This window comes from Gossypium hirsutum, chromosome A10, assembly GCF_007990345.1.
Source record: "Gossypium hirsutum isolate 1008001.06 chromosome A10, Gossypium_hirsutum_v2.1, whole genome shotgun sequence".
Lineage (NCBI taxonomy): Eukaryota > Viridiplantae > Streptophyta > Magnoliopsida > Malvales > Malvaceae > Gossypium > Gossypium hirsutum.
In genome coordinates, this window is record NC_053433.1 from 117,554,888 (window position 1) to 117,576,311 (window position 21,424).

The following is a 21,424-nucleotide window of genomic DNA, read 5'->3' on the forward strand; positions in this document are numbered from 1 at the left end:
ACATGAAATATGTAAGGCAAGCCAGTATTATTTTTATATTTGTGTGTGTATATATATTATATGCATATCAATGATTTTGAGGATTAATGCATGATTATAGTTTGTGTGAACAGACGTTTATAACCATTATTCAATAAGATATCTTTTATAGTTTAATTGGTGAAATTAAGTTTTGATGGATATCATTGAAGTTAATTTTTTTTGTTATGGTTATATATTCAATTTTATGGGTGCTTTGGTGCAAATTCATGTCAACTATATACATATTTAAATATTTTGGTTTTAAATTTGGTTATATAATCTTAGGTTTTGGCATCTTGTGATTCTAAATATTTGGTTAAATTATGATGATATGATTTATTGTATAGTATTTATGTGAATATCTGTTTAATCATAAATACAACTTTGGATTTACATGGTAAATTTAGGATAAGTTTTTCTATTTGATTATGAATACATGTATATGCGTGAATTGCTTTGGTGTTTTTATCCATGCCAAAATTATGAATACATGTGCTTGTTAATTATTTGGCTTTGAACCACTACTTTATTTCTGTTTGGTTTTGATATATGATTTTGGAACAAAAAAAAAGGAAATAGTCAAAAAAATTAAGGTTTTTGGTTTTTTTATTGCATTATTAAGACAAACTTATTTTGGGTTATTTCAGAGTTTATAAAGCAATAAAAAATTAGTTTTGACATTTGACTATTGGGGAAATTTAAATTTGAATATTAGTATGTTTATATATATTTTAAAATAACTTAATTGAAGCAAAAAGTCACCAAAGTGATGATTTTTTTTGTATAAATTATTTTATTTTAAAATATAAAAGTTTGTGTGCATGTAACTTAAGTTATGTTAATTGGCCTAAGTGAAGGTTAATAATATTACATGTGCAACTATGGTGATAAACATGTGACGGCTATTCAGTTTTACATGTGAGTAATAAATTGGCCCAAAGGAAAATTTATTATTCGACATGCTCTTATTGTCAATGTTTGATTACTACACCAAGATATCACTTGCAAATTAATATTTTGTCCAAAGATGAAATATTAATGGAGTGTCCGATATCTTAAGATGAGGTTTACCTTTATTCAAATTATTTTGGTTTAAATTTAAAGTCTTATGTGAAGTTGTTTATGGTTTATGATGTATTCAACTATTATTATATTTGCCAACATCATTGTATGTTGTTTTGGGATAAATATATATATTTATTATTATCTTTTAATTTGAATGAAAGATGAAATTAAGGTAAATATTTTGAAACAAATAAATTTAGATTTTGGCTTTTAATTAAGGATGTCTAATATTTTAAATAAATTAGTTGAAACAAAATGCCACCAAAGTGACCTATTTTGTGTAGATTAGTTTATTTGAAATATTAAGATGAATATATGTGTTTGTGATTCATGCGCTTATTAATTTACCCAAAGGTAAGTTAATTTTTGGCGGAATTACAACGACATCTGTGGTGATAAATGTGTGACAATTATAAGGTATTTTATATGAGCAATAAGTTAGTCCAAATATGTAACACCCCAAACCCGACCCAGACGTTGTGACCGGATCCGACATGCCACATCGAAGCGTTCAAAATATTTTATATTGTTGATCCTGAAAAATTTACTTAGTGTTTTAAAAGATAATTTCATTATAGGTTAAAGTGAATGGAAGCTGTGCACCAGGTAGGAAACCGGAAAAGAGGTGGTGAGTCCATCGGACTGCTTAAGTACCAAGCTCCCTTCGGATCCAATCCTAGACATGCATACCGCCATTGCCACACCTTAACGTCATGGATATTTTTAGGAAACCGATTTGACTAAGTCATTTTTAGGAAAAGTGATTAATTTTGGAAAATACTTTCATTGCGGAAGCTTTGTTTGTTGTCGTGTTATTTTGAAATCAATTGTTGTTATTGAAAATGCGCCCTAAAGCTATCCAATTTCAACAGTTAAAATAAGTAATACCTATCTTAGTAATACATATTAAAACCATCAAAAATAATTAAGCGGCCTTATTACATTTAAAAATCCAAAACTTCCAACGTAAATAAAAGGATGTCCAGTTCACCAGAAGAAAATCAAACTTTCAAAACGGGTGGCCACTCCGAATTCCTTCACAGCTCCAAGCCCACTATGGTTGGGATTACCTGCGTGGATGAAAATAAAAGGGGTGAGTTTGGGGAAACTCGGTGTGTAAGGAAAACCCATTCAAAGCCCAAGTCGGCTCAAGCCTATTGGGCCTAAGCCCATTCAGGTAACAGTGGTACTGGACCAGAGCCCTTTTCAGATTACAATAAACTGGGCCTTAGCCCCTTATTCAGATAACAGTATGTCCCATAGGCCCATTTTAAAATACATGCAACATCAATAACATATGCAAGCCCATTTGGGGAGACTACTCAACCCACCAACCACTACACTCCACCCGTACCAGCCATACACTCCATGTGGGGAATAGCTCAACCCACCCAGCCCAACATTCCACAGTTGCAGCCTTGCTACTCAGTTAACAGTAAATTGAGGCAAAGCCTCCAGTACGTGGATAAGCCACTTTCAGTACTTCCTCCGTCAATATCCCAATCCCATGCATCAGATAATAACAACATGGCATGCAGTAAATAACAAAAGTCAAACATGCATTTAGGTCAATTTAACCCTAGGGGTATTTCGGTAATTTATCTACTAGGGGTAAAACTGTAAATTTTCCACCTTTTAAAGGTATTTCAGTAATTTATCTATTTTAGGGTTTTTCATGCATATTCCTACTTTTCACGTACTAACAGAATCACATACCGAGGGTTCTTACCGAATTGGTCCCGTTGGCCCATCATTCCAATTTTGGCCCATTAAGCCCAAAAATATCGAGGGCACAGAAATCATGCATTTTGCAGTCCAAATTTTGCAGCTTACCAAAAACATTAATCGATTTACCTCACGAGCATTCGCACACTCGCAAATCTACAAAATACCGGTTTTCGGCATTTCGGCTTTTCGACTTTTGCCGATCCAGACTAAGAAAGAGGGTGTTAGTTACACACCTGTTTGCGACGATATTGTGACGAGATCCACACATGAACCGCCTACAATTGGATTACTAACACGTTAATCTAACTATTCAAATACAAACTGCGTATTAATCCCTTACAATATTCGGCCAACCACACCTACAGATCATAGTAAGCTTATAAGAAATCAATAAGCAACTCATTAACAAATTTTTGTCAATGTTTATCACATAATCATAATCTCACTGCAAGCTGTCTTCCTGAACAACAGTCACTAAATCATTTATAACTGGAGCTACGAAACTCCAAATCAAGTGACGTTAATTTTACCTGAAAATAGACTCATATATCTTCTATCCATAAAATTTTCAGAATTTTTGGTTAGCCAATCAATACCAGATTTTTCTTAAAGTTTCCCATGTTTCACTGTTTGACTAATCTGACCACTCTTCATTACGAATCAAATTTCTCATTGTACAGAATTCAAAATATGTTCTCGTTCATTTCATTTGAAACTAGACTCAACAAGCTTTAATTACATAATTTATTCAGCTTCTAATTCATCTCTCACAATTTATGGTGATTTTCCAAAGTCACGTTACTGCTGTTGTCCCAAGCAGATTTATTACCAAATTCACTCTTTCACACCTAACTTGCATGCTTGTTATTTAAACATGTATATCACCAATCAATCATCACATATCTATGATTTTACTTAAGTATAATCTCCATTTCATCATTTTAAAGCACAACATGTTAGCCAATTTTCCCCCTTAGCATCTAAGGCACATGCATGCTCATTTGTTTGGCTCAACTTCACCTATCTTCCATTGTTCATCAAAAGAACATGAAACAACAACCATTTCCTTCATTTTAATTCATGACTAAATGCTTACAACACAACTAAAAATCAAAATATGCTTCAACAGTTAATGTAGAATCAAGAAGAACTCATGAACCTCAAAATAGAAGCAATGTACCAAGAACTTACCTTCAATTTTCCTCCTCCTAGTGACCGAATACTCAAGAGTTTTCTCCTCTCTTTTCTCTTCTCTAACTTTCAGCTATGATGAACAAAGATGGACAAAACTTTGTTCTTTTCACCCCTTTTTCTTTTAATAAAATTTCATATTTCATCCATTTAATTCTTTAATACAAAAGACATGAAATTCCCATCATGGAACATTTACCTAACCCATTATCATGAAACATTTACCTAACCCATTATCATGGAACATTTACCTAACCCATTATCAATTTGTATCAATTTGTACCATAAATTATGGATATCAAGTGCACATTTTGTCTACAACAACATGATGGCTGGCCACTTCATGTAAAATGGGAGGTTTGTCATGCAAATCCTCCTATTTTGCACTCCTATTTATTTGGCCACTTCAATTTAGCCTATAGCATTTTCAAACATTTTCACATAGGTCCTATTTCATAATTTCACTCACAAATGACAAAATCAAAGCATGAAAATTTGCCAACATTCACAGAATTCCCGAAAATTGGGGCGTTACAAAATATTAATTCATTGTTTGATATAGTTTATTGTCAATATTTGATTGCTACAACAAGAGTACCGCTTACTGTTAATATTACTATCCAAAGACTTGATATTAATGTTGTGTTTGGTATCTTGAGATGGGATTAGCCATTATCCTGAATTTATTGTTTACTATGAATATTGATGTGAGCTTATTTTTATTTATTTTTTGTTCTATATTCACCTAATTCATATTCTACTGCCACAATATCTGCTAATATAAATTCTATACCCATACTTAATGGGGCTAATTTCAATGAATGGAAAAGGCATTTATTTATAGTGCTTGGCTATATAAACATAGACCTTGCACTAAAGGAAGAACTACTCGCACCTCTCACTGCGGAAAACACCCCCTATGTTAAAAGGGATTTTGAGAGGTGGAATCGTTCAAATTGCATGAGTCTAATGATCATGAAGCACAACATTTTAGAAGCCTTAAAGGGCATAGAATCTGAAAAGATTACTCAGGCCAAGGTTTCCTTGATGAAATTGAGAAACGTTTTGCTAAAAACGATAAGGTTAAAATGACATCACTTATGACTTTTTTGATGTCTGTAAAGTTAAGGGTTAAGGAAATTTTGAGCAATCTAAGGGCTATGAATTTTATGATCCCACAATTAGGAATATTTTTGAGACAAGAATTGCAACATTCTTCGAGGATGTTGAGTTTGGGGGGAGAAATAAGGTTAGAAACATTGCTTTTGAAGAGGAATTGGATTCTAGTTCAGTTCCTACTATCACTTTTGATGATGTTTAGACTCTCATACCTATCATTGGTTAAGAAGTGAATCTAGAACCTCAATAAGACAATGTTAAACAACTCCCTATTCAAGATGAGGTAATTGTTCCAGAAGATCAAACTCAACAACCTCAAGAATGAATGTCATTAAAAAGTCCACTAGAGAAAGGGTTATAATAGCTTTAGTGGAATATTTTGACCTTAAGCTACATCAGATGAATATTAAGTTAATGATTTCTCAATGGTAACATTGATCATACATTTATATGGTGCAATTAGAAAACTTTGTGTCTGATGATACAAAAGTAATGATTTGCAAATTAAAGAACTTCATCTATAGGCTTAAGTAGACTTCTCGTCAATAATATTACAAAATTTACCAAATGATTATCTCATTCAGTTTAGAGATGAATTTTGTTGATAATCATTTATACCATAAGTTTAGTGGGAGTAAAGTTTTATATTTGGTTTTATAAGTTAATGACATACTGCTTGTCAATAATAAGTATAGCCTCAAACAATGCCCTAAGAATGATATTAAGATTACAAAAATGCATTGGATTTTTTACATTTTAGCAGTGGAAAGTCTAATGTATGTTCAGGTTTGTATACATTGGAATCTTGTATACACTATTGGGATGTTAGACAGATATTTTAAGCAACCCTGGTTTGGACCATTAGATAGCATCCAAGAAGGTTATAAGGTATTTTCAGAGAACAAAAGATTACATGCTCACATATTGGAGGTCTAACAAGTTAGAGATCATCAGGTATATAGACTCCGATTTTGATGGAATATGGATACAAGATTTTGTCACTAAGGTGCAAATTGTGAAAACAAATTGCAGTCTTTTATTCCAATAGCAACAGGAGCACAATAAAGTCAAAACACATAGACTTTAAGTTCCTAGTTGTTAAAGTAAAAGTTCAGAGTGGTTAAGTGCTTATAAAGAATATTAGGACAAACTCCATGATTACGGATCCGCTTACTAAGGAACTACACCTAAGGTTTTATAAAAGCACATTCCTCATATAGGTGTAATGTCATTTAAAGGATATTTGGTTTTAGTGGGAGTTTGTATTTTTAAATGCTTTTATGTTACAGACACATTTTCAGTTATTTCAGTTTAAAGATAATAAGTTTATTTTCTGCAGAAATAAAGTTTATTTGGTTTATTCACACTCTGATTTTGGTAAGATTTGATCTCACTGAGGAGGACCAGTTGGAAATAAACATGTTTAGATCATATTCCATGTAATTTCCATGCTACACATCCATACTTGATCTATGTCATTTGGTTGTGTTAATATACGTGATTATAGATGGATTTAGTTACGATATTTGTAACGAAAGTCGTCTTGGTTCTATGTTAACATAATTAATGGACGAGATTGTACGGAATGCCTTTTGGATATGATAGTAAAATTTTGAGCTCATAAGGTTATATAATGACATGTAATTATAAAGTAATTAGTATATATATGTGGTCCAAGTGGGAGATTGTTGGAAAATTTGGACATCTCATATATAATAAGGATAATTACATGTTATTATTTACTATCATGATAGGTTAACCCAAATTAAAAGTGATCTAATTTGATTAGAATTTTATTGGGCTTTTAATTATTAAATAAAGTATGGGTCAAACATGTGTAGATACTCTTCTAATCAAATTCTAATTAATGATGGGCTAATTAGAATTTGATTAGAACTAATATGCTAAGGTTATAAATATTAGGGTTATGGTCCCCAAATTATACACAAGATATCTTTTCTAATATCCCATCATTAGGAAAGAGAGAGCAGATATTCTCTGAATTTCTTGTGTGCTAATTTGGAAGATCAAATCCCCAAGTTCCAGAAAGTTTCAAGAAATCCATGGATTCAGGTACGTTTCCACATCTAGTTTTGTTCTTGATTTATTCTTAATGATTTGACATGACAGATCCTGGTTTATTAAGTTATATTGTAGATTTATTTTATAAATTCTAACATTAGGCAATTAAAAAGACGTACGAATGTTCTATCACATGCTAGCACACGGGCGTGTGCTACACATAGCCTGATTACACGCCCATGTGAGTACTGTAGTTTTGATAAATATTGTACCATATGGTCACAATTAGTTATAGTTCGTGTGCCTCTTGCTGATTTTTTTTACACTTTGGTCCACACGACCTCAGTAAGTGACATGACCTATGACATTTGATTTGTACATTTGTCTTTCTTTTGTGAAAAGTTTCAAATCAGTTATTGATTGATTCCGAAATGATTTTTGAGCTTTCGTAAGCGCGATTCAAGCCCAAACTCGTATGCAAAGCATGAATTGTATGATTGTTTGAGATTTAAAGATTGTTTTGATCAATTCTCGATTTGAAATCTCATATTCCTGTAATGTTATTTACTGTAGCATCTCGTAATTCGATTCTGGTGACGGAGACGGGTGAGGCGTGATACATAAATAATATATTTTTTGAACTATTAAAAAATAAATATTAGCCATGTATTTTTTTACATGTTTTAACTTATTTTAACCAAAAAATAAAATATATAAATTTTGATTAATTCAATCAATTTAATAATATATTTAAAAAATATTAAAATTTTTTTATATTTTAAATAATTTGATTAATAATAATTTGATTTAATTATTATTTGAATTGATTGTTTTAACAAGCAATATTTTTAAGTAATGGAATCCACTAACCACCACATGAACTCTCTAAAAGTAGATATTATTTAATACATAATTTTCATATTTATTACATTACCTCAAATAAAATTAAAAAAAAATCAAAATTTTAAAAAAGAATATATATAAAAAGGAAAATTTATCATTATTTAACAAAAATATTCCATCTTTTTTGTCTTCTAGGGTAAAAGACAAGAAGACAATAAAGAAACCCTTTTTAGGATCACAAATCACAAAAAGAAGGGATTTTTCTACACGAGCCAGCCACACTCCCACCCTTCCACCTCCTCATCGCTATCGTCCACGTGCCATTCATCCAATGGTTATCCTCATCCCTAGCCATCCTTTTTATTGCCTCTGCTGATCCGTTCTCTCCTGCATCCATCCATCCATCCCTCTCTCAATCTTTATCTCCTTCAATTGTTTGTTTTTGGGTTAGAAAGCTCTGTTTTTTTATTACCCTTTTCATCAAAAAGCTTCAATCTTTCAACCATGTTGCTTAAAGCTTCCCCTGCTTTTTCTTTGTTGAAGAATCCCCAAGTTGAAACTCGGGTTCCTCTGTTTTCAAGAAACGGTTCTGGGGTTGGGTCTGGGGCTGTTGTTGTTTGTGCTACCAAAGGAGCCAATAATAAGCCATTAACAGGTGTGATTTTTGAGCCTTTTGAGGAAGTTAAGAAGGAACTTAATCTTGTCCCAACTGTGCCTCAAATGTCCTTGGCTCGTCAAAAGTTTGCTGATGAGTGTGAAGCTGCCATCAACGAACAAATCAAGTGAGTTTCTTTTTATATATGGTGTCATCTTTATGAGAAAAAAGATGGTTCTTTTATGGTTTGATCTACTTCTTTTTTTATGAAAAGATGATTCTTTGATGTGTGTTTATCTGTGTTTGATTTCAAATCTTAACACTAAATGTGTTTTGTATATGTTTGTGACAGTGTGGAGTACAATGTTTCATATGTCTACCATGCTATGTTTGCCTATTTTGATAGGGACAACGTTGCTCTCAAGGGTCTTGCCAAGTAATTTCTTCATGAATTTTCTCAAATTTTTTGGTACCTTTTTTTTTTTGGTGGAACTGAGTTAACTTTAGGCTTTTTTCATGAATATAGGTTCTTCAAGGAATCAAGCTTAGAAGAGAGAGAGCATGCTGAGAAATTGATGGAATACCAGGTATTGTTGTAATGGTTTATCATTTAATATGATTTCCTTTTTTGTCTATTATTTATTTATTTACCTTATTATTTTGTTTGTTATTCTCAGAACAAAAGAGGTGGACAAGTGAAGCTGCAATCCATAATAATGCCCCTCTCTGAGTTTGATCATGCAGAGAAAGGGGATGCTTTATATGGTGAGTTCAAATTATTAGAACCACACGTAACATCTTCTTTATGCATCCACAAAAACAAAATGTGTAGTCTACCATTGTTGTACTTGAAAAGTACATTTGAAAAGCATCTAGCATTCAGTTTCTTGGTTCGAATGCCGAAAACCCTTTGTTTAGTATTGTTGTTGTAGTTGAAAAGTGCGATTCAAAAATGCTTTTGATGCCGAAAGCCCTTTGTTTATCATTGTTGTTGCAGTTGAAAAAGTGTCAATTTCTTGGTTTGCTTTCGAAAGCACTTTTAAAAGGTGCTTTGCATGCTGAAAGCCCTTTGTTTAGCATTGTATTTGCAGTTGAAAATTGCTGTTAGAAAGTGCTTTTGAAAAACATCTAGCAATCAGTTTCTTCTAGAAAGTGCTTTTGATGCCGAAAGCTCTTTGTTTAGCATTGTTGTTGTAGTTGAAAAGTGCTTTTGAAAAGCAGTTAGTAAGTGGTCTCTTGGGTTGGTTTCAAAAATACATTTAGGAAGTGCTTTGGATGCCGAAAGCCCCTTTGTTTAGCATTGTTTTCGTTGCCAAAATGTGTTTTTGGGACGGCCAAAAGCAATGAGATGTAGATTCAAGTGGCAACCTAGGAACATATGTGCGGAGATTTGTATGTTTGGTGTGTGTTTATTACATATGTTAGTTCCATGGAGTATCGGGAATTAGTGAGATATATTAGCAACACACCATCTTTCTTATTGCTGAATCAAACTGCATGATAATATCTAAAAGTCGATTTTATAACTGAAACTGACTGTATCTAATTCCTTGGTTCAGCAATGGAGCTTGCCTTGTCTCTCGAGAAACTAACAAACGAAAAGCTCTTGAACTTGCACAACGTAAGACGTTCCTCTTTCCTTATTAGCATCATGTTCTGTATTGCAGTTATGCCTTTCGATCTTCAACATGTTAATAAACTAGCTTGAGGTCTTATCAGTTTGGTTTACGAGATCATTGGACAAATCTTGTTAAACATTGTAGATGTGTCTAACAGGTGGCTGAGCGAAACCATGATTCGCAGTTGACCGATTTCATCGAAGGCGAGTTCTTAGCTGAGCAGGTAATGATACAAACCTTGTTGTCTACGCTCTTGGGGCTTTTTCGTTTTCGTTTGCATTACCCACCCGTGATCATGATCTCGGTTTTGCTTTCTCAACAGGTCGAATCCATCAAGAAAATATCGGAATACGTGGCTCAGCTGAGAAGAGTTGGCAAAGGACATGGTATGAATCTTTAACTTTTCCGTGTCCTCATCTTTTTTTTACAAAAACATATTCTTTATCATAACCATACGTTGTTCATCGCTCTAGGGGTGTGGCACTTTGATCAAATGCTTCTCCACGAGGGAGCTGTTGCATGAAAACTTGACCAGAGAAACCGCCGCTTGCTTCTGATACCAGCGATCCTTCTTTTAAGTTCCCGTGTTAGTAGTTGTTGAGAGATTAAGTTTTGCAAGTTGTATGGCTAGTTTAGAAAACTTTGTGTTGATGATATAAGAAGATTGAGAGACTCAAAAGGGATAATTTGTAAGTCCTCTTGATCATAGCTATAGATTTTCATGGTTTTTGACTTTTCGTATCGACATTTTTCGACTGTTTTTTCTTCGGTTAAATGCTCTGCATAGTTAGCAGATAAAATAATACAAGTAGGGATCATTTTGAAGTTTCGATTGTGTTTCTATGAATGAAAAAAACGAAGCTAATATGGGTTAAAATATGGTTGCTACCATGTCTGCTTGAAGGTCTCTGCTAATATGGGTTAAAAAGATATTGGTTTAAACATGATTTCAGTCCTTTTACTATCTTGAATGTTGGAGTTTAATCTACTAGCTTTAGATTGTTACTATTTTTTTCACTTTATTAAAGAATGAGATTTATTTTAAAAAAATATGTACTTTTTATTTAAAATAATGTTTAAAATATAAACTTTTTGGGGTTAATTTTTTTTAATAATTTCAAGTTTAAAAATATAAAAAGTGAAAAAATATAAATACAATATCCAAAAGATTAAAGACAATACAAAGGGATGCAAGAAGTGTGCCTTTGTCCCAAAAGGTAAAATTTTTATTCAACCCCTTTAAAAATTGTAAGATATAAATTAATACAATAAAATTATATTTTAACCCTCCAAATTTTTATATTTCAAATTTGGTTTTCCTAAAAGTTTGTATGGCTTCAAAATTTTCAACCTGAATTACTATTTAGTAACGAAAAAAATTTAGATTTGATTTAAGATATATAAATAATGGCATAAATAATATTTTAATAAAATAACAAAAATAATGAACTCAAGAAAAGATCATCAAAAAGAAAAGGCATAATGATAAATTAGCCCCTAAAGTTTACTCCTTTTTCATTATAGCTCTAATTTTGTTTAAGCTTTAAATTTTAGTCAAATTATTTTTTGTTGAACAGAAAAGCTGATTGAACTATTAAAATTTTAACAACACTGATGTGATAGTTCACGTGACAATTCATGTATATCTCAACAGTCAAAGCCAAGGGTGGTTGGTAGGGCTCCGGCCTTCCCTAAAATGAAAAATTTTCTATTTAGGTTCTTTATAATTTATAAATTTTAAATTAGCAATGGCAAAATTACACTTTGGTCCTCCCGAAAGTGATAAAAATTTGATTTAATCCTCTAAAAATTAAAAAGATATAGAGTACCAAAATGGTAAATTAAAATGGTGAAATTGGATGTTTAAGATAGTAAACCTTTACAGTGGCCATCAAATATGTATAGAAAAAAAGAATTTTCTTTTTTCTTGTGGAAAACCCATCAGCTTAATGTTTCTGAATTACCAGTGGACAAACAAAAGCTTACTGCTCCAATAAAATCAACTGCTGACAAGTTTCAGCTTCTCCCTGAGTTTTTAAAGGTGAACACTTTGATGTTAATTTGGTATTTATTTTTATGTGAATATGTTTATATTTTTTAACTGAATTGTGGTTTTTGGTTTTTTTTTCTTTTGTTATTATAGGTTAGAGGGTTAATGAAGCAGCAATTGGATTCTTTTGATTATTTTGTTAATACTGGGATTAAGAAGATTGTTCGTGTCAATGACAGGATTGTATCTGATATTGATCCCAGTATTTACCTCAGGTTTGAAATGCATTTTTTGTTTATGTTCTTTTGGTTATGATTGCTGTAAAATGTATTTTGTATAACTTGATGATGCAGGCTAGGGATGGAAAAAAACCCAAAGCTGACTGTTCTGATCTGACCCGATCGGAAAATCGGGTTTGGGGTGGGTCGGTTTTGAGGTGAACCTGCCCTGCCTGCTCTAAGATATTTAGCTAGCTTTTTCTTTTTCCATTTTTTTTTTGTTAGAAGCAGCACAATGTAATCTATTTACTTAACTGTTACTCATTTGTGATCAAATTTTGAAGTATTTTCGTTTTAGTAATATTCGAGGGAGCAAAAAGCTAGTGGTGAATTAGTGATGATGACAGCCACACTGAGCTTTAGCTATTTTACAGTCATGAATTAGTTTGGTTGCCTTGTATTTTGTTCCTTGACATTTTCTGGTTATGATTTATCTGTGTGGGGAATTTAGTTTCCTATGGTATAATTTGGATTTGGATTTTTTTGGTGTTGATCTAGCTCAGTTGTAACTTGTGTTGCTGTGCAGGTTTAAAGATGCTAGAATTGGTTATCCCTCCAAGATGGTTGATGGGAAATTGGGAATTAATATGCTGTTAATCTTGTAGGTATTCTGCACCGATATTTGTCAACGGAGAGTACTTTCAAGTTAGATATGGGCAGAAAACTAGACTAGAAAAGGTATACAGCAGATGCTTCTTTGATGTGTGTATGATGCAGAATGATAGGTGCTTTGGATGAACAGAATAATCTTGTTATTGCAAAAATGCCCATCATGTTAAAGAGTTAACTCTGTGCGATATATGGAAAAGATGAAGTAGAACTTACAAGGCCATATCCCCATCACAATCAGTCACCAAGAAATACCTACAAGGTTTTTTACATCTTGAACTTGGTTTACATGTGAACTGTAATTTTTGCTTTATCATCTCTAAATGTTTCTGTATTTGTAGTGTGCTATGGGGAAGCAGGCAATGGGAAATATTGTATATAACCAGACAAGCAGAATTACTTAGTATTCTTTAAATTTATTTTCCTACCTTAGAACACAGAGTCCTTGTATGTCACCGCTCAGTTGCTAAGTATTTAGCCTTCAACCTTCTCAGGCGAGGCTATTTTTATTGCGCGCTCAGCCTTGTGTGCTTTATTGTGCATTAGGCTTCAACACAAGGCGATGAAAAGGCTAGCTTGACTGAAGCTGTGAAGTAACATTTAAGTCCTTTTTAATTTTTTATTTTAGAACTCAAAAATCCACTTGAATTTATGAAGGTTTCGTTATAATAAAACAAGCATTTATTGTTTTCCACAAGTTATGCTTAACTTGAAGTGATTAAATAATCTTTTATCCATGATTTTTGAGTGGTGAAGTACGATTCTTTCTTTTTACATTTTCACTGCTGGGATTATTGACAGTGACTAGCTTCAGTCTCAAAATAACCATCTTTTGACATAGGTTTGCAGACAATGTGGTTTGTTAGGATACTACAGCCATAAGCTGAAAACTGGGATTTGTTCTTCATGTAAAAATGGAGATAATGTTTCTGCTATGAAACTACTGTACGCATGCAAGCTTTTAATCCAGGTAAACTCGGCAAACATTTTTCTTATAGAAATGATGTGTTCGAAACTATCACATGCCTACTCGAATAAAATATCCAGTTTTACTTAAAATAGGATGCTTATTGAAATTCGATTTCTAAATTAAGATAGTAATTAGGCCTCTAATGGCATTTGTTTATTGAGCATCATCTTCCTATACTGTTTGTTGATGCATACAGGCAAGGGCGAAGCCAGGAAACTTTGGTTGGGAGTTGAGAGTGTCAGGATAAGAATATAAATTGTTGGGGGGTCAAACTTAAAATTTTTATGCAAAAAAGATTAAAGTGTAATCCTAAATAGTAAGAAGGGCTCAAACTGCAATATGCTCATTTTATCCCCTTTGGATTCGCCCCTGCACACAGGTGTAGCATGGTACTTGTTAGTTCCACTTCTGAGCACATGTATTCGAGAAGCATGTATTTCATCTATATTTACTCGAACTTGGATTAAGTGTCAGATATGGGAATGTTCCGATATGGATATATATGTTCAACTTTTTCAATGTTTTTTCATGGTATTTGGAGAGCCCTTGGAGGGTGTTATATCCTCGTATCCATGTCCAGATATGAGTTAGACATGGAGTACTTCAAGAAAACCGAAGAGTAAGAGCAACATATTATTTCTTAAGTTTGTTGTTTGCTATGGTTATTCAAGTTGTTGTAAATTGTAATCCATTCATGAATTGGTTCGATATCCTTTTTCTCTATAGAATTTCTTTTGCTATTGGTTTTCTTTGTTCATTTCTTCTTACCATAGGATATAAAAGGGAGTTTATACTCAGAGTCGGATTTCATTTTATTTCTTCTATTCAAAAAATAAACAAATTGATATTTTTTGTTAAAAATTTCATTTATTTTTACTATTAAAAACTAGCAAGTGAGACATGATGTGTCATGTATATCTCAGACATACAATGTCCAATTCTTAATAGTAAAAATAGATAAAATTTTTAAAAAAGAATCAGTTTATAGTTTAATCTAATATATATATATTAATTTATAATTTGCAGTTCGACTCCTGCTACAAAAATTTTCATGGTAGTTTTATTGTATAAAAGCTTTTAAGTTACTTTCTTCATACCTTTTGGATTTATTCCATTTTTTCCTTAGGAAATCTGTCCATGGGGTTGTTTTCTTTTCTTATGCAATCATTATCAACATTCTTTCCTTGCCATGGCAGTCTTTCAGGAACTCCAATCAATGAATATCATTCCGCATTTGAAATTAGCAGACACTTGATTTGATGGTATGTTCAGATTATTTTGGGTCTAATCCAAAATTTTGGTAAAAACAAATTGTTGAAATGTATAGATTGGGGAATCCATGCAAAAACATTAGTAATATTAATACCTAAAAATATTAGTGAGTATTCAAGCTCATTATAAGAGATATTTATAACAGAACAATGGTTAAAATTTTTATCTGATTCTTAAACAGTAATATTTGAATTGGACTGAACCAGTCGATTAGATAAAAATCAGTCAAGATATTGATTTCCCAATTCCGGTCTGTGTCAATGACCATTTACTTGTCAAAGTCTTGGGTGTGATGACAAATTAATATTGGTAAGTAATTAATTATATTTGAAATCATTTTCAATGGAGAAGAACCGTTCAATTTTAAAAAGTACAAACATCAATTTAAGAAGAGTCTTTCCCGTATAAATCCACCTCTCCCATTGTAGCTTATTGATTTATGGTATTGAAAGTGGGTTTAAAAACGGTATAATGATAAATTTAATATTTAATGTTTGTTAAGTAAAAGTTGGTCTCAAATATTTAATGAAAGGTATTGTTTTTGTGATGGAGTTTTATCTCTTGTACTTTGAGGAGAACTCAGAGAGGTTCACACAGTTTAGGGAATGTCTTGGTTGGTAGAGATACAACTTGCAAACTCACGGGAGAGATGTCAGTATTGAGTATAATATTAATTATAGATATTGACACCTTTTTCGTGAGTTTGCAGGTTGTATCCCCACCAATCGAGGAACTTCTTGAACTTTGTGAACCCTGTTGGGTTCTTCTTAGAGTATCTTGAACTTTGTGAACCCTGTTGGGTTCTTCTTAGAGTATGAGAGACAAAACTCGCCATGAGAATAATACTTTCTGTTGAGGATCCAAGAGCAACTTCTCCTCAATAAACATTTAATTATTTTTCATCACTTTGATAGTAAATTATTGTTTTGAGGGATTATTTTGGCTCTCAACTTTCAAATTTTAGCTAAATTATTTTTTTATGAAAAAATTGACTGAAATGTTAAAATTTTATTAGAACTTGTATGATGTCCGTGTAACAGCCCATTTATACTTCATCCCCGATGCGGATAGTTCTTATGATTTTTTTTAATTTTTTATATATTTTTTGAATTTTTATGAAATACTAATGGTTTACCACATGAGCTACTATTAGGGACAATAAAACTCAAATCACCTAATGGATTCCGAACTGATCCACATCAAATGATGCAAATTTTTTTTTGAGAAATGGATGCAGGACCGGCAGAATGGATTTTTTGAGGGGTAGTAATTATAAAGTGATTATAGTAATTGTTTACATATCTCATCCCATCACCACTACATGAAATTACCATTTTACCTTCATATATAACTATTAAAAGGGTGAAAATTCAACAACTTGAACTTGAATTTAAAATGATATGAACATTAAATGTATGTAAAGATCCAAACCTGAATAGATCACAACTTAAAATGATTCAAGCCTACAATGATTCAACTCGAAAAAACTCAAACCTCAAATTTTCAAATTTTTAAAATTCAAATTAACTTAAATTGATAGTTGAATCAACCAGACCACCGATTTCTAGTTCAACTATTACAAAATTAAAAATTCTAAAAAAATTCATAAAAATTCTAAAAAAAAAATTAAAGAAGAGAGAATACAAATACATGACAATATAAACATAAACATTTATTTTATAAATTATAAAAATCAAATTAGATATTTAAATTTGAAACGAAATTTTATTTGATTTTTATGTAATTCAATCAAAATTTTTTTAACGGTTCTTATCATATCTGCTCTATTTGATACAATATCTAGAACTACTTATAGCTACAGTTTAGTACACTCAAACTCATGTCTTTCTATACTAACAATAATATCAATATCAATCGAAGTAAGTCTAGATATTTTTCCAATTTATAATAGTGAATGAATGGTTAATTTTGGATGCAATTCGGATAAGCATGGAAGAAATATCAAAAAGTGTTAACTCTCGCCATAAACCAAAGTCATCAACCACTAAAGAATAGGTAAAACAATGTGCACCATAAATTTGATTTGATGTGTGCAATAAAATGTCAAAATAATTTAAAAGAATAAAATATTTTATTTGATGTCATGGGTGCATCAATTTAATTAAAAAATAAAAATTATTTTTTTTAATTTTATTATTTCAATCAAAAATGAATTTTATTATATCTATATTTATTATGAAATTCATGATCGAGTAGTATCATTAGTTAAACGAGTACCAACTTAATTAGGGGAAGATGAAAATATATTATAAGCTGTTTTTGTCGTTTTATATTTTTATATAGAAAAATAGATATATATATATATATATATAAAGATTTAAACCCGTGCTTCTTTAGTTTTACACATTTTACAGATATATTTGTTATATAATTTTGTTTCTCACTTACATCATGAATATGTGATAATCATATTTCTATTTATTGGCCATTTATGTTTGTTGTAGTTTTTTTTTTCCATTGTATTCTTTAATGCAAATTTAATTATCAAACGACACCATCCATGAAAACCCACATGAGCGTTTTAGATGTTTAGCTCCACCACCTTATAATTGAAAAGCGAATGGTCCAACCATCTCCGATATTGATTGAGTCTTAATTCGATCAGTATTATTATTGTAATATTTTAAAAAAATATGGGTGTAAACACGTTTTTATAATAACTTCCATTTTAAAGATTGAAAGGTTATGAGTAATTTAAAATTTGTATAAATTAATAAAAATCATATAACAACTATTAAATTAATAATTTGTATAAAAACCTTAAAATAATATTATGTTATAAAGTAATGATATTTTAGTAATTATCTAATTAAGTTAATTCGTGATACTAACTCAATCAACGACTTAATATATAGTATATATATCTAACATTATGCTTGAAATAAGGTCTAATTTTTCTTTCAGTCCCTGCATTCCCCAGACTCTTGAAATTCAGTGCCTTTACTTTAAATTCTAGAAATTTAGTCCTTTTACTTGTCTAATTTAAAAAATTAAAACTATTTGATAACATTGTTAACTAACATTTACTAAATTTGAATATATGTTATGAATTGGACTTTAATTGTTATATCATATCTTTGAATATGTTCTAATTTAACGGAATTCTATTAACAATATTACCAATTGGATTTTAATTTTCAAACCAAATAAAATAAAGAGACTAAATTTTAAATTATCGAAGAGTACAGAGTCTAGAGCACAATTAAACCTTAAAATAAATAGAATATGAAAATTCCATATATACACATATACATACATATATACATAATGTGACTATCAATCAAAGACCCAGAGTGTCATTTTATTGGTTGACTTGAATAAAGACTTATAAAGCAGACATGTGATATAGTAAAGAATCTAGCCACGCACCGCCAAACTTATTTCATTGACTCTTTCAATGATTCCCTCTTTTCCACTCCATCTTTTTTTATTTATTTTTGATAATTATGTGATACACCATTAAAGTAATTTAATTTCACAAATGAAATTAAGAAGTTTTCGTATCTTTTTAATTGATATTTAAATAAATAAGATATATAATATTTTAGTATAATAATAAATTTAATTAAATCTTATTTCTGATATGAGCAGTTGACAATTGAATCTAACTTTTTCCATTATTTTCGTATTTGTAATAGTGTGAAAGGAAAGTCTAGCTCTAAGTTGTTCAAGAATAGTGGCGTTGTTGGGTTTCTCGATCTTTTGACTTAAGATTAGTTAGTTCTATTTTTTTACGAGAGTAGGGAAAGGATATAACTCAGCGGTAGAGTGTCACATTGATGTGGTAGAAGTCATTAGTTTGACTTTGGTTATTCCTAAACCCAATATGAGTTTTTCTATTTTGCCTTGTCCTCCGCCGTGATCAAATAAGAATGGATAAAAGGCTTGTGGGATTGATGTGAGGGGGTAGGGATGGCTATATTTTTAGGAGCGAATTCTAGGAGAATATGAAGCGCATGGATACAATTTATGCCTTGGAATGAAAGATAATTCCGATTTATATTTTTTGTTAAATTGGCTCTTATTCTTTTTTTAAGCGAAATTTGACCCTTGACCTTCCAAAAAGAGTTGAATTGTTATTATTTTTAAACGAAAATGCTAGCTAAAATGTTAAATTTTTAAACATGGTAATAATCATGACAATTCACGTGTAATTCATGCTATTTTTTGAAATTTTTATGAACTTTCTATTTTATTTTGAATTTTATTATTTTTTGAATACTTTTATAAAATTTAAATTATTTATTGACATGGTATGTAAGACAAATAATGCAATCTTAACATGAAGTACATGTAACATGTCATGCGGGTTGCCAGGCCAACATCATTGAAAATAATGTTTTACTCAACATTTTCGTTAAAAAAAAACTATTTGACTTTTTTTAAAAGATTGAGAGCTAAATTTAGCTAAAAAAAGAATAAGGATCAATTTGACAAAAGATATAAGCGTTGAGGGCTAAATTTATCAAATTCTTCGACAGAATTGATGAAAAATGTTAACCCGGGGACTAAAAATATACTTTTTCAAAAGATAAAGAGACTATATCTAACAAAAATGCATAGTATAGGGATTTTATATGGAATTTGACATTTTATACATTACCTTAGATATTAAAATAAAAACCTACAATAAAATTCTAAAATTTATAATAATGCAAGTCCTTATCATTCTTTTATTGTAATAAAATGATAGTATGTAGAAATACGTTTAAAAAAATGTAGTGTCATGGAATATTATGAAAAGTCAATGACATTGTATTATCACTTCAATCTATTCTATATCATTACTTCTTGACTTTAACTATTTGATACCATACATAAATATATATGATATAAAAGAAGGTACGAAAGTATATATTATTTTTTATTTTTTTCTTGATACGTGGTAGTATGTCATTGGTTAATATAATTTTTTTAAAAGAAACTTTGGGTTGGGTAATGAGATTACAGAATTAAAGTCTAGAGACTAATCTGATAACAAAAATAAAGTATAAAGGGCAAAATTGATAAAAAGAAGTGCAAGTATCAAAGTGAAAACTTAACTATAACGTAGGGTTTTGTATAAATATTTTTATTGAGTTTAAAATTTATATTACTCATAATACAATATATCGTTTAGTTTTTGCTATAAAATTTAAAGCATGTCAAGTTAGACTTTTTTTAACATAGTCTCTTCAAAATTAACCTATTTCCCTAAATCTTGAAAAAATCGAACTATTTAACAAATTATATATGTATATGCACACTTTATCATAAATTTTTGCTATAATTGAGGACCTTGGAACATGTAACAAATTATTGGAAATTATGGTAGCAACTTTTGAGGAAATTTCTCATTAAATTTTTTTGATTTGTTTGATTAAGAAAAATAATTATTATTTTAATAAATTTACATTAATACACTTAATTATATGATTCAATCATAAATCCATAATTATGCTTCGGCGTTGGAGATAATGCAAGGCTCCAATTCTACAAGTAACAAAAAATGACAGCATGTAATGAAATATTTGGTAAAAATGCCATGGAGGTCCTTGTACTTGTTGTTAGATTGCATTCACCTCTTTACTAAAAAAAGCGGCAAATTAGTGCCTTTACATTAGATCAAAGAGCAAACTAGTCTTTTATATTAAAATTTTCATCCATTTCTACTATTAAAAACTGGCATGACCGATAGAATAATAGAATAGTGTCATGTGGTTGCCACTTATACTGATGTATAGGTAACAGTTTTTAACGGTGGAAGAAATTTTAGCAAAAGGGTCAAATTACTCTTTGATCTAATATATAATGATTAATTTACCCACTTTTTAAATACAAAAAGAAAAATGCAATCTAATTCTTAATACAAAAACGTATAATTTTAAAAAAATTTATTGTAGCACTAATGTTATTGAAATTTAATATTTGGTCTCTTTGCTAAATCGTTAATAGTGGTATTTTTTTATTGGTATAATAATTTAGCCCGTAATGTTTATAGATCCTATCAATTTAGTCCTTATTTTAAAAGTTCAACAAATTTAGTCTTTGACTTTACATATTTTGTCAATTTAGTTTTACTTCTTAAAAAATTGAAATTTA

The 21,424-nt window shown here is 30.6% G+C and overlaps 2 protein-coding genes across 6 annotated transcripts; both read left to right on the top strand.

The window, feature by feature from the left end:
* The first annotated feature begins 8,241 nt into the window (after nucleotides 1–8,241).
* On the top strand, nucleotides 8,242–11,028 carry LOC121207892 (ferritin-3, chloroplastic). The gene is made up of 8 exons (XM_041078402.1): nucleotides 8,242–8,771; nucleotides 8,937–9,020; nucleotides 9,111–9,171; nucleotides 9,262–9,349; nucleotides 10,144–10,205; nucleotides 10,361–10,426; nucleotides 10,526–10,589; nucleotides 10,677–11,028. The coding sequence occupies exons 1-8, from the start codon at nucleotides 8,494–8,496 to the stop codon at nucleotides 10,724–10,726; spliced, it is 753 nt and encodes a 250-aa protein (XP_040934336.1). The 5' UTR covers nucleotides 8,242–8,493; the 3' UTR covers nucleotides 10,727–11,028.
* Nucleotides 11,029–11,585: 557 nt separating this feature from the next.
* On the top strand, nucleotides 11,586–14,772 carry LOC121207894 (DNA-directed RNA polymerase III subunit 2). 5 transcript variants are annotated; one of them, XR_005902994.1, is made up of 4 exons: nucleotides 11,586–12,244; nucleotides 12,347–12,468; nucleotides 12,547–14,050; nucleotides 14,247–14,772. XR_005902994.1 is itself a non-coding variant. In XM_041078404.1 (4 exons), exons 1-3 carry the CDS (start codon nucleotides 12,101–12,103, stop codon nucleotides 13,074–13,076), a joined length of 345 nt encoding a protein of 114 aa, XP_040934338.1. In that variant the 5' UTR covers nucleotides 11,600–12,100; the 3' UTR covers nucleotides 13,077–14,050; nucleotides 14,247–14,772. The 5 variants fall into 5 exon arrangements, 2 of the variants coding, with proteins under 2 accessions (XP_040934338.1, XP_040934337.1); XR_005902995.1 differs by having other exon boundaries at nucleotides 11,587–12,244; nucleotides 12,347–13,342; nucleotides 13,422–14,050; XR_005902996.1 differs by having other exon boundaries at nucleotides 11,590–12,244; nucleotides 12,347–13,342; nucleotides 13,922–14,050.
* Nucleotides 14,773–21,424: the final 6,652 nt, after the last annotated feature.

What these genes read in the sequence shown, in the direction of transcription:
- LOC121207892 (XM_041078402.1), top strand. Translation starts at nt 8,494, where the DNA reads ATGTTGCTTAAAGCTTCCCCTGCTTTTTCTTTGTTGAAGAATCCCCAA. An exon ending in AGAAATTGATGGAATACCAG is followed by an intron (nt 9,172 to 9,261) that starts GTATTGTTGTAA and finishes TGTTATTCTCAG; the next exon opens with AACAAAAGAGGTGGACAAGT. An exon ending in AAGAGTTGGCAAAGGACATG is followed by an intron (nt 10,590 to 10,676) that starts GTATGAATCTTT and finishes TCATCGCTCTAG; the next exon opens with GGGTGTGGCACTTTGATCAA.
- LOC121207894 (XM_041078403.1), top strand. Translation starts at nt 12,101, where the DNA reads ATGTATAGAAAAAAAGAATTTTCTTTTTTCTTGTGGAAAACCCATCAG. An exon ending in TTCTCCCTGAGTTTTTAAAG is followed by an intron (nt 12,245 to 12,346) that starts GTGAACACTTTG and finishes TTGTTATTATAG; the next exon opens with GTTAGAGGGTTAATGAAGCA. An exon ending in GATCCCAGTATTTACCTCAG is followed by an intron (nt 12,469 to 13,076) that starts GTTTGAAATGCA and finishes TTAATCTTGTAG; the next exon opens with GTATTCTGCACCGATATTTG.